General features: G+C 45.0%; 2 protein-coding genes across 7 annotated transcripts in view; one reads left to right on the forward strand and one right to left on the reverse strand.

Moving 5' to 3' along the window:
- The window catches only part of LOC111245707 (uncharacterized), a 26569-nt gene extending 15498 nt beyond the window's left edge, over positions 1–11071 (reverse strand). For 2 of the 3 annotated variants that reach the window (XM_022794383.2, XM_086979787.1), the window contains exon 1: positions 6605–11070. In XM_022794383.2, the coding sequence (XP_022650118.1) occupies positions 6605–8656 (2052 nt within the window). In that variant the 5' untranslated portion in view covers positions 8657–11070. Of the gene's footprint in view, positions 1–6604 lie in introns of all 3 variants that reach the window. The other variant, XM_022794384.2, reaches the window with a different exon arrangement.
- The window catches only part of LOC111245714 (uncharacterized), a 62539-nt gene extending 44942 nt beyond the window's left edge, over positions 1–17597 (forward strand). Inside the window, exons 2-4 of one of the 4 annotated variants that reach the window (XR_015320807.1) lie at positions 6066–6159; positions 13449–13591; positions 13949–16976. Coding sequence is in view for 2 of the 4 variants with exons in the window: in XM_086979839.1 (XP_086835965.1) it covers positions 6066–6159; positions 13952–14071 (214 nt within the window). In the remaining 2 variants the exon portion in view is untranslated. The other 3 variants (XR_015320806.1, XM_086979839.1, XM_086979841.1) reach the window with 3 other exon arrangements.
- The last annotated feature ends 1183 nt before the right edge of the window (positions 17598–18780 follow it).

The following is an 18780-nucleotide window of genomic DNA, read 5'->3' on the forward strand; positions in this document are numbered from 1 at the left end:
TACTACTACTACTACTACTACTACTACTACTACTACTACTACTACTACTACTACTACTACTACTACTACTACTACTACTACTACTACTACTACTACTACTACTACTACTACTACTACTACTACTACTACTACTACTACTACTACTACTACTACTACTACTACTACTACTACTACTACTACTACTACTACTACTACTACTACTACTACTACTACTACTACTACTACTACTACTACTACTACTACTACTACTACTACTACTACTACTACTACTACTACTACTACTACTACTACTACTACTACTACTACTACTACTACTACTACTACTACTACTACTACTACTACTACTACTACTACTACTACTACTACTACTACTACTACTACTACTACTACTACTACTACTACTACTACTACTACTACTACTACTACTACTACTACTACTACTACTACTACTACTACTACTACTACTACTACTACTACTACTACTACTACTACTACTACTACTACTACTACTACTACTACTACTACTACTACTACTACTACTACTACTACTACTACTACTACTACTACTACTACTACTACTACTACTACTACTACTACTACTACTACTACTACTACTACTACTACTACTACTACTACTACTACTACTACTACTACTACTACTACTACTACTACTACTACTACTACTACTACTACTACTACTACTACTACTACTACTACTACTACTACTACTACTACTACTACTACTACTACTACTACTACTACTACTACTACTACTACTACTACTACTACTACTACTACTACTACTACTACTACTACTACTACTACTACTACTACTACTACTACTACTACTACTACTACTACTACTACTACTACTACTACTACTACTACTACTACTACTACTACTACTACTACTACTACTACTACTACTACTACTACTACTACTACTACTACTACTACTATATATATGTGTGTATGTGTACGGATCGGTAACACGCATAACGTGCACTGTTGTCGAATATCATCATCGTCAAAGTCGTTGCTTGAAGCTTCTGCTCAGCACAGATTCGCGCACAGAAGGGCACTACCAAACACACACACACACACACAGACACACACGCATATATTTATATATACTACATTGAACACACGGACCGGCAGACAGACAGACAGACAGACAGACAGACAGACAAAACACCACCATAGGGCAGCACAGCACAAGGACAACAACGCGGAATACGTAAAAACACAGTCGAGGACTTTATTTTATCATCAGGGTTAGCGGCAGCAGCAGCAGCGGCGGCGGCGGCGGCGGCGGCGGCGGCGGCAGCAGCAGCAGCAGTAGTAGTAGTAGTAATGACGGCGCATAGAAGCTGCTGCTGCTGGTGCCGGTTCTCGTCTTAGTTGTCCGCGTGTTCTTCTTGCCTTATTCATAATATTCTAACAACAGCAGACGTGGTCGGTTCGTTATCCGCGTTACGCTACTGCCACGGCAGCAACGATCACACACCAGCTAAGTTGGACCAGGCATATAATGGGTGGGTGGTTTGGGGCATAGTATTGAACCGAACAATATCAACGGTTAGCTAGCGTTAGTTGTGCCAGTACTGGAATCGATGGTCGTAGCACGAGTCGTTGAAGTGCTATCGCTAAGAGTAGGGGGCTCAATATTTTTACTGGGGTCCCACTACAACAGCAAAAGCAACAGCATTGGCTATATCCAGCCATCGTATCCATTTCTGCATTCGAGAAGTGAACTGGCGGACGTCTGATTGGGGCTATTAGGCGACACAGTTCGTATATGTCTACACCTCCGAGTTGTCTATATCGGTCCATATGTGTATATGTTGCATGTACAAACTTATAGTAAGTAGTCTATGGTCTAAAGTTGTTGATTGTTGTATATAAAAATGATTAGTACAATCGAATTGTGTTTGGATATGCCGGTTGGGGAGGCGAGGAGGGGAGGAGGGGAGGGGAGGGGGTTGGTCTGCGGTTTGCCAGTAATCGCATCGCTGTTGTTTCAGCGATTGGCACTGAATGGAGGTCTCGGCTCTGTTGCGTGCGTTTGTAAATAGAGCGAACAAGAAAGCAGCTAAATCGATATGAAAAAGACAACGCTCACGAAAACGATCAACAATAACAAAAAACACATACACACCTAAACGCATTATACTGTGACAGCAAATACGAGTGAACATAGAAGAGTACCTCCATGTCTTAGACGAACAGACAGGCACATTTGCTCACAGCTGCTTTCAAGAACCTCATATAGTTGCAAAGAGTCATCGTACTGAATTGTGGGGTGGTAATGAAGACAGTGGAAACGCTCGACGAATGACGTACGCCGCAACGGAACCAGGACCCCGCAATGACGAACATTTAGTTGGACCGCCAACTGGCGATGCTGGAGCGGAGCTATTCCATTGATGTGATAATGTTATAGTGCAGAATAATTGTAGATTCACTCACGGGAAGACAAGACGAAATAAGCGTTAAGGCCTGAACTCAGATGTTGCTATGAGGAACTTGGATGAAGCTGATTGCACAGAGACGATGAAAGACAAAACACTGCGCTATATGTACACGTTCGTTTAAGACTTAAATATCGAAAGGCAGTTATTGCAGTATTAATGCGCCAATAATACCAGTAACGTCATGAGCTCTTAGACGATACAACAATGTGTTACTTCATTGTACCACTTCATCCACGAAGGCATTCATCACATCAATGAAATAGTTTGACGGTAACAAAAGTACGAAACTAAAGGAGAGGATATTGCCAAGGAGAGCTCGCCGCGCCAGCGCAAATTAACTAGATCATTTCGACGGAACGTTTGCAGCCGCTGCTGTTTCAATCGCATAAATGTTCTTCATTTCTTACTTCACGCATTTGGATTTCGCAGTCGCTGGCTTTTCTTTTTTTTTTTTTTTTTTCCCGTTTTTACTGGTCTCATCGACATCCTTTGTTCAGATGTGTGTGTGTATATATATATATAAAAGATTTTTATCATATATATATATATATATATATATATAGTCGTATGTACAAAATGCAGGTATTTAGAAAAATATATCGAGCGGTCAATTTAACCTAGGCAGCATTCATGAACAGAATAATAATAACAATCATAAAAATATCCACACACAGACGCACACACCTATATATATATATATAAAATAGATTAGCAGCCACTAGATTGAGATGGGATATTACGATCGTTGGTGTTTCATTACTCGTTGTGCAGTGGCAACACGACTCGTACGCCCGTCATTGTCACCATCGATTTCCTTACTTTTTTTTTCCTACGTTTCCTTTGTCTCGTACTTCTTACAGCTTGCTTTTGTTGTTGTGATGATTTTTTGTTGTTACTGTCGTTAGGGTGCTATACCTTATCCATGCCTGTGTATTAAGTATTGATCGATTCGATTGGTTCGGTTCCTCAAACCGGCGGTGCTGCCTATTTACTATATGTGTTACAGTTATTGCTTACGTTAACATGCATTCATCGTGATTGTCCTGCTTTTTGTGTGTGTGTGTGTGTGTCTGAACGTAGTTTTGTTGTTGTGATGGTGAGGCAGGACAAAACACTGGAATAATGATGTGTACATATGAAGTTATCTATTCTTGATGTAAGATTCAATTGTGAATTGCTCGTGTCTGATGTAGCGGAGGAAGGCCGTGATTGATGATGGCGATACTGTTGACGTTGTTGTAAGCTGGGCCCGGAGACCTCGAGGGGGAAAAACAACGAGAGTCGTGTTTATTGTATCCTACAACTGAATATCACAGCCGTTGTGCGCAGCGACGCAGTCGCTCTGGCTGGCTGGGGGTCGACACGCAGGCGGCGCATAGTCAAGCATTAGCACCTGCTATGGCCGACGCTACAGCCATACGACGAGCGTTGACACAGCCAGCCAAGCACAACTCGCAGCCCAACACTGCCACGAACAGCATCAGCAGCTTTGCCTCCAATATCATCATCGCCATCAGCAGAGGCAGCACCAGCGGCGAAACCGCTGCCGTCATCACCGCGGGTACTACAACTACGACCACCACAGCCATGGCTACCGCCATCATCGACACGCCATGCCATGCTACATACAGGTGGTGACCTTGCACTAAGATGAGCGGCCTCGTGGTGCGGGGCAAAAGGCGCCCGGCTTGAGGCGTTCGTCACGCAGCAGTTCGCGCTACAGCCCTTCGCTAGAAACGAACCAAACAACAACGACGGCGTCTATCGCTCCGGCTGCCGCTGTCAACACCGTCAACAACAACAACAACAACAACAACAACAACAACAACAACAACAACAGCAGCAGCAAGAACGAAACAACGACCGACGAAGTTAGCAACGACGAGGCTTTTGCTGGCCCCGACGCCAGCTAAGAGTAATAGTTGCGGCTTCGCTGCAGACTTTTGCGTTGCTGGGGGGCGCCTGGAGAGGTGGTAACCATTCTTATGACGTAGCGAAGAGACTGAGCGACAAGATTCGTCGAGAAGGTGGCGGCCGTGGTAAAGAAAGGACCAAACGGAAAAATTAACCGGACGCAACACGGTATCTGCTCCTGAAGGTGCGCTTGATTAGCCATGAGACGTCAAGTCGTAATAGGACTGATCTACAGTGTCGTTTAGGGTAAAAATAAGCCTTCACGAGAGCTTTGCTGAGCAAAGACGCTTCCCAGCTGATTGCAGTTTGGCTGGAAAAGGTTGTAGAAAGGCCATCGCGCTATGCAGCACGCAAGATCAGGTTGAATGAAAAATTATTCATCATTATTGTTATGAAATGTATATCGCAGTCGAAATTACACAACCTCAGTTTCTACTTTCTACTTCATTGGACATTTCCTAGACTCGAGGCGTCACATTGCATTTTTCTATTTAGCTTATCCTATTACTACGTGCGCTGAGGAGTAGTTACACGTACTGCTAGCACTACAGCCATGATAAAGCATGCCGGAATTGATTCCGTGGTACGTTAGCATCGTATGCGCAATGTGAACGTGCCTTCCATGAGCCTTATTGAAATGGGTGATCTGAGCTACAGCTGTGCTATACATATTGGGCAGAGTCACAGCATTTAGTAGCGGCAGACGAGATAAAAGTATGAGTAAACCAACTTTACAACGAGTTGCGATGCGGAACCATTCTGCGATATCAGTGTATGTGTGTTTCTGTTTCAAGTAGATTTTTTGTTAATTTATTTACTATTATTAGAAAAAAACCTGAAAGAACAACAATAGGGCGTTTGCTTAATAAAATAAATAAAACCACAGCTGCCGCTACTGCCGCGCTCACTGGATCTTTCAGTTGTTTTCAAAAAAAGCCTACGTCCCAATATCCAAGCAGCGTAACACACATATGCTCCATAGTAGTCCAATGATACGGCACCAGAATAATCCAACGCGACACTGAACTCAATGTAACTGAGGGTTGTAGGCACAGGTCCTGCATTGCACGACACTTCATGAACGCACAACCGAGACATTTCGTATATCGATTGGAACCGATCGCAGGCGAGAACATTTCTTAATTTGTATTATCACCGACTCAAGCAGACATATAAAAATATTTCTTCAATCATACACGCAGTGCGTATATATGTATATATATATATATATATATATATATATACACACATACATGTAAAATTGTAATATGGTGAAGAATGTTAACACTTAGGTAAAAACAATTTGAGTTGGTGGGGCAAAGGGCAACGGTGGTAGGCAGATTTCTCGGTCGGGTATTTGAAAAGAGACGTTTTTATATACTTATTTTAATAAAATGAACAATTTCTGGGGAATTTATAATATTTTGCGCAATGACTGGCTATCAGTACGTTAGACGTATGCTCAGCATCGAGTTATGATTGTAGAAATCGGCGTTCCACCACCGTTATCCCATCCTTTGGACGATGTTCCATATGAAACCACAGATACTATTAATTGACCTCGACCGTCTGAACAAAAAGACTCCCTCTGGCCGACTGGTCGAATGCCTAACATGTTATCGCAGGTACAAACGATGATTAAAACCAGAATGATTAAAACGAATTTACGATCTCTAGGAGGTATCTCAAGGTCAACAAGTTAACAACAATGGCCGATTCGAGATTCGGCATTAAGCCGAGTTCCCCGATCAACACCGTACGCGCATTGCAGGTAGGTAAAATAACCTGCTGATTATTGCCATTCTTATTACACAACAAATTATTATGCTCTACACTGGAGTCTCGATACTTATATTTTATCAGTACTATAAGAATCATGGTTACTCTTAGTCCAATAGCATGTACTCGAAGTCCTCGACCTTAATCGTATCGAAATCCGAGTCTCGAACCTTGATAAGCGTCGGCTCGAAGTAGTCGAAGCAATTGCTGCTATTACTGCTTGAGCAGTTGTTTGTGTTTGGGTTGTTGACGCTGTTACTTGTGTGTTGCAGCTGATGCTGCTGTTGGTGTTGCTGCTGGTGCTGCTGTTGTGGTTGACTGTGTGGAAGCTGGGTCTGATTTTGCACTGGACAAGTGTTATTACTACTATTATTATTGTAGTCGATGGCCAGCTGTGGCTGTTGGGGCTGTTGCTGGATCTGTTGAACGATTCCTACCTTACAATCCATCTGATCAGGGTGGTCGGCGGGCAGGACACTGCACACTTCGCGGATGCGTGCCTGTTCGCCGAACAATGTCGGTACAGCGTCCTTGCGTAGTTTTCCTTTTGAGTCGAAGCGTTCGCTAGTGAAGTGCGCCTCGCAGAGGAAGTCCCCGTTCGATGCCATCTTGAGGGTGCCGTCCGGATTGCTCAGATTGACGTTCATACACCAGACCATACGAAGGAGAACGTCATCGGGGAAGCCGACCAATTCAGGAAGTTTACATGGTGGCGCTGGCGTATGGCCCAGCAGGTTAGCCAACGTGGGTGCTTTCTGGCTGGACGATGTTTCAGGTCGGGGCAACCGATTCGTGGGGCACTGTGGAATAAAACATCTCGGTGAACCGCCTCGGCACAGTTCACTGCCCGTTGAATCGTACGAGGTTGAAGACTCGATGCCTGGCGATGCTAATCCGGGCTCCTCTTTAATGTGGAGTGACGAGTCGGAGATCTGGGTCTCAGAGAGTTCAGTGTAGTCGGATCGACTTACGGCCGTCTTGAACGCATGCTGGAAATGCCCCGTATGTTGATGTCCGTGAGTGAGGCCCGGATGTGTCCCATGACTGTTGATCTGATCGTCAGATGCATCCGGGCCAGGAAATTTACTGATCAGGTAGTCAAACTGTCCCGACGCATGTTGCATCTTAAAACGCTTAAGCGGATGAATTGGCTCTTGAGGAAGTTGAGGTTGCTTCGGATAAGTAGCGACAGGACGTAGAAGTGTGGGAGCCGCCTCACCTCCTCTATATTCCTCGGTCGGCGCATGGTGTGGCGTTAATACCGGCATCGCATTTTCCCTGTTATGTTGTTGATCCCCAGAGTGCACGACAGCTCCACTATTAACTCCCGCACCCACAGCACTACCGACGCTCTGGCAGCAATCCAAGCGTTCAACAGGCGCCGTTTTCGACCGAACCCCCTTCTCTACCGGGGCATGATTGTGGTCACCAGACGCTCGAAACACAGACACTTTGTCACTATTCGCATGGTATAGTAGAGACACAGCTGCTGGACAGCGGGCGGAGCGGTATTTCGAGCACTCGTAGTACACTTTGGTTCCTTCTTGAACCTGCGTTTTCTTCTGCATCACCCAGGTACGTTCGGCAGCCACAAATCCCTTGGCTTCAGCATCGTTGTCATAGTAACAGATTAAAGTCCATTGGCGTTCTTTGCCGCGACCTCGGCGTTTCGGGGTTCCGTCTGCACCGCCAGCATTCTGGGCCTTGCCCATGTTGCTGGTCGGTGGTGAATGTACACTGGTCTGCACGGCTGTACTGGGTGCTGTTGAGCAGTTTGAGTTTGTGGACGTCGACAGCGACAGCGGCGTGGTCACCGAAGGTAAGGCTGCTGATGGTGACAATGAACTTGCTGTCGTCGTGCTTGCACCAGGGGCACTAGCTGAGGAGGCCCCGCCACAGCTACCTCCGGATGACGAAGTGCTCAGTGCTGATGTCGACGCGGATGAAGATTTAACTGTGGCACTGCTGTTGTTACCACTGTTGTTATTGTTGTTGTTTGATAAGTGCAAATCGCGTTTGCCCTTCGTCGGCTGAACAAGCGACAGCGGAAGGGGGCTAGAGGTCGAAAAGTCCCGGGCCCTCTCGAAGCTGTTGCTGTTGTTGTTAGTGTTGTTCTCAAGTTGCTGTTCGAGCTGTTCAAGCTGTTTATCCAGGTGTTCACGCTGTTGCAGCTGGTGGTCACGGTAACGTTGGGCGTTCAGCTCATGATTGTGCTCGGCCGCCTTCTTTGCGAACTGCAGCCAGATAGAGTCGAGATGTGAGCCGCCGTCGTGTGCGCCGTGAGCGCTGTGGGGACCGGCCGCCAATCTGTTCAGCGCCTCGCCACTCTTCAGGGTTGGCAGGCCCGTCAAGGGTAGGGGCAACTGCGCTAGATGCCCAAAGTGACTCACCACACGGTCCGCCGCTAGAAGGGCGGCCAGACCACTCGCCCCGATAGCATGAGCGTGCGGGTGCCCGCTGTGCGGTTGTGGCAAAGGAGCAGACGACATTTTACTGAGTCCTGCGTCGGCTGTTTTTAGCTGAAAGACTTCAGTCCGTCAGAGGGTGCTAGTTGGCTGCGGGGCGACTTCTGCTGCGCGTCGGCTGCTAGACCGAAGTGTGGGCAATTAAGGGAGCTGAAGTGTGGGGAGAAAGAGCAATGAGGCGGTACCGCGCGTTGTTGTAGTAGACTCACACAAGACAGGCGACGTAACAGATGAGGCAGGACTCGCTACTGTCACTGAAAGGGTCACCGACTGGTGACTGTTGGTGCTGGAGAAATGCAGACGTAAATAGCGTTGTTCACCCCGCGTGACTTCTCCTTCGTACGATACCGTATGTATCTGAACATAAACGATCACTAGTGAAATTGTTGTTACCTTTAATGAGTGTAAGGCACCCTGCGCCTGCTCAGACTGTAGAAGATAATAATGAACAAAAACCCAGATTAAAACAAAGGTGTCGCTGCTGGTCAAGCGAAGTGCGACGATTAACGAAAAAGTAAAAACGCTTCTTGAGTTGTTCTCTGTGGTAACGAGAGACAGATTTCACACTATTGATTATCCAGATGGTGAGAGCGCGCACATTAATATCCAGTCACGGTTTCCTTAAGTCAACCTATTCAGTTCATTTCATTAGTCGATCTCATTGACAAGCGTTGGCATTCACTTTGTCGTCGCAGTTGTGGTCATTGTCGTGGTAGAAGTCGTAGCAGAAACGAGGCACAATTCAAATCTTCTCGTTCACCATTCGAAGTAGGTCAGTTTTACGTAGGGAAATAGCACCGTTCACGCACAAGCACATTCACAGGGACGGAACAGACACTTCAATCAGCTTCACTCGAAACAGCAGCGATTGTATGTTGTGTTCACGATTCGTTGTCCTTATTGTAACCGTCCTAACTTCCGCACTTTCAACACACAGGTAACTGAATTTAGCAATTACGATTCTAAGAAATCTATGCAATCTGTATAAAGGTAAATCAGGTGTGGGTTGCAATTTACTGTCAGATGGCCGGAACAACTAATTCACGGCTACCCAGCTGAAAATTAACGCTAACTGCTGATGTAATAGTTGGCGATCTGACACGCTCCATACTCGTCACCATCCAGCGCGGCTAGGTGCCCAGCTAAAAGAGTTCCAATAACTGTGATACGCGACTTTAAGCCTGAAACTCCACACTCGCAGTCGTCTGTGATCGTACAATATGCGAGTGCCTACAACTACTGGACCTGTAGCGGTAGTTGATCTATGTCCTATTGCGCGCTCCTCAATAGAGTCTAGCGATGCTGACCACGACGTAGGACACAACAACAGGGCACCGTTTTCCTTTCTACGTATCCTTTATAGTATCCTATGCAAACCAGCGCAATGCAGTACGAAGTTTATGATGCGGTATACCAGCACTAGTATAATACTACTCATAGTAGCTATAGCAACCGCGGCAGTACACGATAGCACAGTGGCAAACAGGAACTTGTGGGACGTGTCTGACGGACATCCGCCGGGCTCCGCGGTCAGAAGCCGAGTGGTCGCTGGAACGGGCTCACTTTCTTCACTTTCTGTTGCGACGGATAGGGCTCGAGTCGCAGTCAATCAGTGAAACAGTGCAGCCGGTTACACTCTCAGCAGCAGCTGCCATTGCTACCGCCGCTGATGTTGCCGTTTCTTCCTGCTACTGCGCTGTTCTCTCAAACGACCACTAGTTCCATCGGCTGCAGCAGCGTCAAGCATCCGCCGCAGCGGACCACAGTCGTAGCAGCTGCTCCATGACGTCGCTATTGGTGTTCCCGCTGTTGGTGGCGATGGGCATGACGGCTCGGTGAAGGGAACTTCTTCCCGGCAGCAACAGCAACAGCAGCAGCGGTGGTTGTGGTAACCACTTGCAACGGAAGGATCTTGCGGGTTGATCTGCTGCTTTTAGTAGGCAACACGATCGCCTGGATCTGGCCGGGTCTGAACCCGACAAAAAGGAAACCCCGTTCTGGGACCGAGACTGAATCGCTGGCCACCGGTTGGATTGTAGTAGAGACACGCTGTCAGATCTCGGTCGAGCTGGCCGTGCCGCTGTGTGTCATGATTGTGTGCGCGAGCGCTTCATCTGCGGCAAAACGGCTGGGTTAGTGAGTGAGTCGTTCTGCAGCTACACTTACTCAATAGAGCTGAAGCCGTTGATGCTGGAACCGAGGCAGCCGTAAGCCAAGTCACCGCCGCCAACAATGACGACGACTTCGTCGTCGTCGGAAGTGTTTCTTTTTCCGTTTCCCTCGGACGGAAGCAACACACAGACACACACACACACACACACACACACACACACACATACACACACACACTCGGACCGTTTTGGACCGCCATTCACCGATACATGACGTATGTACACTCAGGCATCACGCACATCGGAATACAGTAACTAATTCAACCTCACGTACATAAGGAAACGTCACACATTCAGCTCGTGGCAAAAATATTTGTCTGTCTGCCTCCCTATAGCAAACAAGAGAACGTATTAAACACCTTTTGGCGAAGAACAGGCGCTAACCTACCCAGAGGTGCCCCAACTATGTAGACAAACCTGATGGGCAGGTCGTTAAACAGGCAAGCGAGCATGGCATTGCGCTTAACTGTTCCTGGGTTTTCTAGGAGATATTGTTTGAAACTTATTAACGTTTCGCGCCGGGGCTGATAGCTAGAACAGGGCGACTCACATCAACTGAAACGAAAAAAGCAGAGGTGAGCTTCATGTCTGCATCGTTATTTTGACAATCTCTATGCCTGTTTGTATTTTAACCTGTCGCTACATTGCTTTTATTAGAGACATCTGTGTATGTGTTTTCCAATCCATGTGCTTGTCTGATTGTAGCCGGTGCACCGGCTGCGTAACATCTGCTTACCCGCCAGCGGCATTTGTTACCGCTGCCGTGACTGTGGTGACAGCCGCGTATCGGCAGAAGTCATAGCAACGGCGGATTCCCCAAGTGACCTACATCACAACTCCGAGCTCGGCGCCATCCTTCTGCCACCAGCAGTGCTAGTGCTGCCACTTCAAGCAGGCAGCCAGCCAGCCAGCCAGCCAGCCAACCAAAATCAGCAATCGACTTCAGCGCACCGGCGTCGGCAACTAAAAGAGTAGTAATGGCTGAGGCAGAAGCAGAAGTATCTGCAGGAGGGAAAAGTCAGCCGCAGAGGGAAGCACTTAGTTTGCCAGCGTCCGCTTTGCTGCTGTTGAAGTAGCTTGGGGATAGTTGCTAACGAAGTCGCAGAAGCGGGAATAGTTCGTTGTTTGATTGCTTGGATGAATCTTTCTTTGATGACGAAATCATCGACGCTGCTGTTCCAACAACGGTGGCCCCAGCAGCTGAACAAATGAACAGAACTCTCAGTTACTCTGGGGACGTCAAACGGCTCTAGTAGACAGGACGACTTTTGACGAGGTTATTCCTTTTTTGCTATTTGCTTTACCGCTTCTTCATTGCCATTTTTCTTCGACAGTGTTGTTCCGCCATCGAGACTCCTCCTCCTCCTCCTCCTCCTCCTCCTCCTCCACTTTGCTTTTCGTCTAGTATAACAGCAACAATTAGTCCTTCTTGTCTCTTGCTACTGTCGCTGCTCTTCTCTCCTTGGACGCCTTTTCCTTTTAAAGTTGTATCTCTGTGTTCATGGATTTATCGGGACCTGTATGTACGTCTGCGTGCATATTTTAAACTAGGACTTGGTTGATGGGTACTTTCAATGACAATGCTAGTTTTTGCCGCCTCAGTCTTCACTAGCGTTTTCGCCAATAGTGTGCAAGATACATGCCTGTACTAAAGTATCGGTAAGGTAAGGTAAGAAACACTGAAGACCCGCTACAACAGCGGGTGTGTAATACTCGGTGGGTCAAAATTTGGAAAATAATGGGAGTTATAGACTTTATGACTGAATACCCCCCGAACGTTCCCTTAGGCCCGAAACACTGTCAGGGGATCACGTAGAGTAATGAAGGCTTCTCCTTCAGAATAGTTATTTCTGACTGGATAATAGATGTATAAAGCATGAACATATGCATTTTCTAGTATTATATTGGTCAGTTTTTTGTCAAGCAGCGCCAAAGCAAAAAAAAATACGACCACAACTCGCATTACGACAGCAAATGCGGTAGCTGCAGTATTTTTATTACAGTTCGCTTGCAAGCATGAGTTGGTCTTTTTAGTCGTCCATCGGTGCTCATTTATGCAACGAAGTCGCTGAAGAGAACTGGGACTTTTTTTTTTTTTTTTTTTTACCATACGTGTTGTTATTACTACTACTACTACCAGCGGCGACGCACGCCATCTCTGGCAGACTCATCGCACAGTGGAAAGCGTACGTGAAAATTTCTTGCTACTTCATGATCAATGTCTATTCAAGCTACCAACAAACGATTTCCGCTGCCCGGCCAGCGCTTTCTCTTTCCTTTTCTTCAGCGCGTTTGAACCCGACACAGCGGCGATCGACTCGCTTTTTCGTTTACTCGTTCCTCAGAAAAACAGTAAATAACGTTTGAAGAGTGAAAGTGCCCCCAATACAACATCAAAGGGCGAACAGTTACATCCCACAGTTGATATAAGCAATAGAAACAGCCATCGTGACAATATCGCGCCCGGGTTTTGGATTTCTGGAGTGCGGTGAGAACCTGGCGGTCCGAACGAAAAGCTGTCAACCATCCTGGCGTATGAATGAATATATATGTGTGTGTGTGTGTGTGTGTGTGTGTGTGTGTGTGTGTGTGTGTGTGTGTGTGTGTGAAAAGTAAACATACTGTCATCGTGCGTTCCCTACAAGGTAACAGCTGTGACCGGATAGAGAAGATGTCAGCGGATATATATATTCACTGGATATATACGCATGCGGGCTTGTGATCTGGATCATCCCTTATCCGTCGCCGGGCAAGGGGGCACAGGTTTAGCATATTTTATCTCGAACAGGTAGGTATGTGTAATGTAAAAAAATCGAAAAGTTATGTTATTCTTAATATCACTATTGAATGTATTTTCATAAAAAATAGCATTATCGTTTTTGTATCAACACAATATATTGAAAATGTCTCTCCATGAATCAGAGCTTATCCCTCATTTACTTCCCCGTATAATGTGAAGTGACTTCATAATAAATAATCAGGAACGTCACAAGGTATAATCTTAGATTTTTCTGTTATTGATAGGACAAAGAGCCTATCGAATTTGTGAATCTCGCTTACATTTGCTCATTCTCATCTAGTGTAAATGAAACAAATAAGAAGGACGCCATTTCTGCTGGTGATGTCTGCCATCTTATTGTTTCAGTAGCTGGAACAGAGCAGATCGAAATCGTCCCGATCTCCGATTTGCACGACCACGGCTGCCATTACGGTGTTCGAATTCTACAACGCAGGTAACATGTCGGCATCAGTCGAAGGAGTATCGTAATTTTCCTCGGCTGCTTGAGCTTACTCGAACGCAGCAGGCACACGCGATCCCTGTCAGCGGGCGAACAAAAATGCAGCTCTAGAGATTCGCAAAAGAAACTGAAAACGGACGACTGATGTGCCGCCACCGTCAGCAATGCTAGTCGATAACGGCCGAGAAGCGTTCTTTCGTATTTCGGGTAGAAGTTCGCTCGGAACGAAAAAAATTAATATGTTTTAGTGACCGTAACGTAGGTATATCTACCAGCGAACATGCTTACCATTGGAGACAGCAGCGACTGCCTGTTGCGATATAAGTGTCACACTGAGAAGCAAAAATGGCCTTCTAGGCAGGCGCAGAACGTGAAAATGAAAAGGGGCTGCTGTTAGAGATAGAGGTAGTATTTCATGGGGTGCACGATCTATGCTCGGGGGTAAGGGAAGTAACAGTAAAGAAAATAGTAACTGCAACAATGGTACATAAAGTATTGTACGAATGCTGAGCTAAGCAGAAAGAAAAGGGCTTTTCAAATATACGCAATGTAAATATAATAATATTTTATGTAGCAACAGCTTTTACAATTGCAAGTTCGATGTTAAGCTGTTTGAACAGAAAATTTCTCAATAGAATAGCTTACGGCCAACAAGCCGAATTCAGGTCTAAACTGGGTTGACACTATGATCGATTTCGTACCAGATTTTCTACACAATCAAAGTCGCTCTGGCAAGGGAAAAATTAGAAAATCTATATTTGCCAGATGACAAGGCTCAGTCACTCAGGTTAGGAAGCAGCTGAGTCTCGCGAGACGTCAAAAAGGTTCAGCTGTGCTCGGAAACATATCTTTTGCGAACGGCAACATCGAAGGTGATGTAGCTTAACAGAAGGCGCTATAGTGCTAGAACAACATCTGCCGAATACCTGAAATGAGCGAGGTAACAGAAAATAGAGCCGTTGATACCACATGAAACTTTATAGAATATGTGAAAGGCTATCTATTTTGTGAGCGTGCTCTACTCGGAGCTGTTCGGGAACCCATCTGTCGGTAATAAACAATCGTTCGGAAGTGGCTTCTTGTTGTTTGTTCACTATTCAGATTGAAATTCATCGGCTCCTTGCGACAGCTTTTCCGCCGTACTAACAATGCACGATTTCTCATCTGTTTTTTTTTTCTTTTTCTTCTTTGTTTGTAAAACGACCTTATGTAAAGGTAATAGCTCTTTTTCTCGAATCTTTCAAAATTATGCTGTTTAAGCAATATCTCAGCTACCTAAAGCATTCTTCGATCATCATTTCCGACGGCTTCGTCACGTTCTCAGCATCTTTGCTTCATAGCCCTTTGAATCATTATTAGCTCTTATCTTTCTATAGCTTGCCGATGCGAGAGTTCCCTACTGGCCTTCCTAGATCTAAGATTAATCCTATCTCTTATGTAACTGGTGATACATCCCAGAGTAGGAAAACGTAGCCCTCAACTATTAACTGTTCTCTGCTTAGAACCGGCTAAAAGGACTAGCTCACCTAGAATAGGACTAGCGGTTTTTTGTTCTTTGATTTTTCCAAGTTCCTAACAAATAATAGTTCGACATTTTTCGTTTGTATTCTTCTGCTGCCTTGTTTTTACCGATGGTTAATAGTTAAAAATGAACCTTCTGAACCTCACGCTTGGTACTGCTGTTAAGCATTGCCTGAAGCAACTAACTCCGTTTGCATAAAACCCGGACTCTTGGGCCTGGTAGGCAAAGGCATTACCATTTCACCACCTCTGGGATCGTCGAGGCTATCAAATCGCTATAGTTTGACAATATACACGCAATGATGCAACAGGATTTTGTGCTTATCCACGATGTTTACATCTTGTTAATGTATATTAATAAGGCCGACTAATAACAGCCTTAAAATTAGACGCAGATTGAACTAGGATGCAACGAAAAGGTAGAGATAAGATAAATGTTTTCTGCTTTTTCGAAATTGTCCGGATCAAATGATTTATAGAAATTGGTTTTCCAATTTGAATTTAGAATGAAGGTGCAGAGCTCACACGAACATTGTTAGTCATAATGCATTTGACAAAACTATATCACCAACTGGATTTATCAAAACAAATCATTCAGACTAAGACGAAAAAAATTACCGTCAATTCTCTAGGTAGTAATACATGTTTAGGTACTCTGAACGCCGAGATATTCTACGAAACATTCTTGACTTTCTGTATAACTCGAGCCAAAGGGTGATTTTAAATAGCTAACCGTGGGCTGTAGCATTGTTCATACATAACTTATTAAGTATCCTTCAGTCAAGTTATTTAATTAGTTCACTGATATCTCCTATTAGCCGACATTGAAATGGTCGCATAGGCATACGTATAATACCCTAATATATATATTTGTATAGTTTTCGTAAAACCTTAGCGTGTGCTTATAAATCTCACAGTGTTTGTAAGCTGAAAGAAAAAGTATTCAGCGCCTTAAATTAGCGAGGAAATTGCAACAAAGCAAGTTCGTAAAAGATTACCTTAGAATAGACGCAAGGTTGGGAGGACAGTACAGGCAATATTGAAAAAGCAAGCAAATTATTGCTGCAACTTCCTGTGCCCTTTCAAGTGCTTTAACTTAACGTACGTTCAACGTATTCGAACGTTTTATTCACCGAGGTAAGTACTTCTCCACAAATTTGGCTGTAGCTTTGTCAGTGAGAAGCTTCAAATTTATTCTTGTTTGCCAGTTCCACATATCGCATGCCATTTCTTAATAAAGTTTCAGTAATCTTTTCGGTATTTTCAGCAGTCCCGAACGCAATTTATAGAACCAAATATTCCTATTAGGCGTTAGTTAGGAAAGCTTTCACGTAACATATGCTTTTGTATGTCGATTAGGTATCTATAGCGAGGCTTTCTTCGGCAAAAATCTATTTTTTCTTACATTTCTCTTTTTCTCTATTCTTTCAGATGAAATTAATGTACCTCGCAGTTTTGAAGTTAACTGAAGAAATCTTTTACGATTGCCCCAGCGTGTGAATCCTCTATATGAGAAGACTGCGAACACTTAAATGCTATGGGACGCTTAGCCGATTTTTCCATTTTTTTGTATGCAATACTTACTGCCCTGCTGAATAATAGAACACATGAGTGGCCATATATACTACTATAACTACACATGCTTTTATCTGTCCGAAAGCTTTGCCCAGGCTCCCCGTTTTACGGGAGGTTTGATGTCTGTATGAGATTGTTAAATTGGTAACAAACATTTTGCTCTTTCTGAGGGCGCAAAGTTCTTACTAAGTAGAATGATACTGCATGTGTCTGTGGTATCATATTATCTGTATAATTTTTACTATTAAATCAAGGACCCAAGGTAAACAACGTAGTAATAAGGACAGCTAACATTCATAATAGCCAAACATTGATCACAGTTCCGATCGGCATAGATGACTTGTAACATTGTGGCCTATATATAACGGCCCGCAGCCTTAGAGAACAGCCATTGCAATACATTAACCAAACTTGAAGGTAACTATAAAATAAACAAAAGTTGAAATCGCTTTTCCCTTATTCGTGCACACTTCCTGTTCTATCTATTTGCTTCAGCTGAGCTCCTTCTTTAGCCGGACACTGCGCTCGTTCATGTGGTTCCTTCACAATTTGTGTCCGTTCTAATATTGCGTAATATCTACCCACAATAAGGATGGCTTTTCCGCCAGTTTACTCCTTCCCCCTCCTCCCTCCTCCATTCCCCTCCTCCCCTCTATTGATTAAATGGTGCGGCACAACTTTCGTGCCTCGGGGCGTCAATTTAACGAAATGCAGCCGCCGCCGTCGATGGTGACGTGACCGACGAAATGAAGATGGTCGTTCGGTAAAACGAGATTTCATGCCGTCTCGATTTTCTCGTGTTGATTTTGATTCTATCGCACCCTCGCGATCGCTACCGTTGCTGGAATTAGCACAAGCGATTGTTTGGTTCAATGCACTGCTTTTTGCACCCGACAGCACCCCATAACTGTCACAGGGAATTCGCCCGTCGCCCCAATATCTATCTAAAGCCGTAATGCCACAGCGGAGGTTTAAGTTTCCGCCAATTGGTGACGGCATCGGCTCCGGGTGTGACGGCTGGAGCGTCGGCGATTTATCATCAACGAACGAAGAAGCTATCTATCGCTTGTCTCGTCTGGATGCGTTGAGGTGTTATGAATAGTATTTGCCCGAAAATACATAGACGAGTGGACGATGGCAATAATCGTCGCCACGCTAGCTAGCAAATATGCCACGACTGGGGCATTCGTTTCCCGATGTGTTCGCTATACTGGGCTGTTTTGGTGTATGTGTTTGCACTCATCATCGCTACGTAGAAATAGCCTAGAAGAAGAAGAAGAAGAAGAAGAGCTTGGACTAGCTGGGTAGTTCTTGGCCGAAGCGTGTGTCTGTGAGCGTGCAGGACACGCTGATGATTGCAATGCAATTCCTGAGATGGCGCAAGTCGTTTGTCCGATTACATTTCATTTTCATTATCTTCTTCTATTTTTTAATGACAAAGATTCCCGATAGCATATTAACCAGCAAAATGAAAAAGTAAGAGAAAAACGTATCTTTGGACTCGCTAGTTAACTGCTATAATTGTTTTGGTATGGTATTCATTATCGGCTGCAGAAGCCACAGCCGCTGCTTGAGCAGAACCGCAGATTATACGTCGGGCATTTTTCTATTGTACGAAAGGCAAGACAACAAGGAACTCAAT

Source organism: Varroa destructor, unplaced genomic scaffold (genome assembly GCF_002443255.2).
Source record: "Varroa destructor unplaced genomic scaffold, Vdes_3.0 BEIS01000002.1, whole genome shotgun sequence".
Taxonomy (NCBI): Eukaryota; Metazoa; Arthropoda; class Arachnida; order Mesostigmata; family Varroidae; genus Varroa; species Varroa destructor.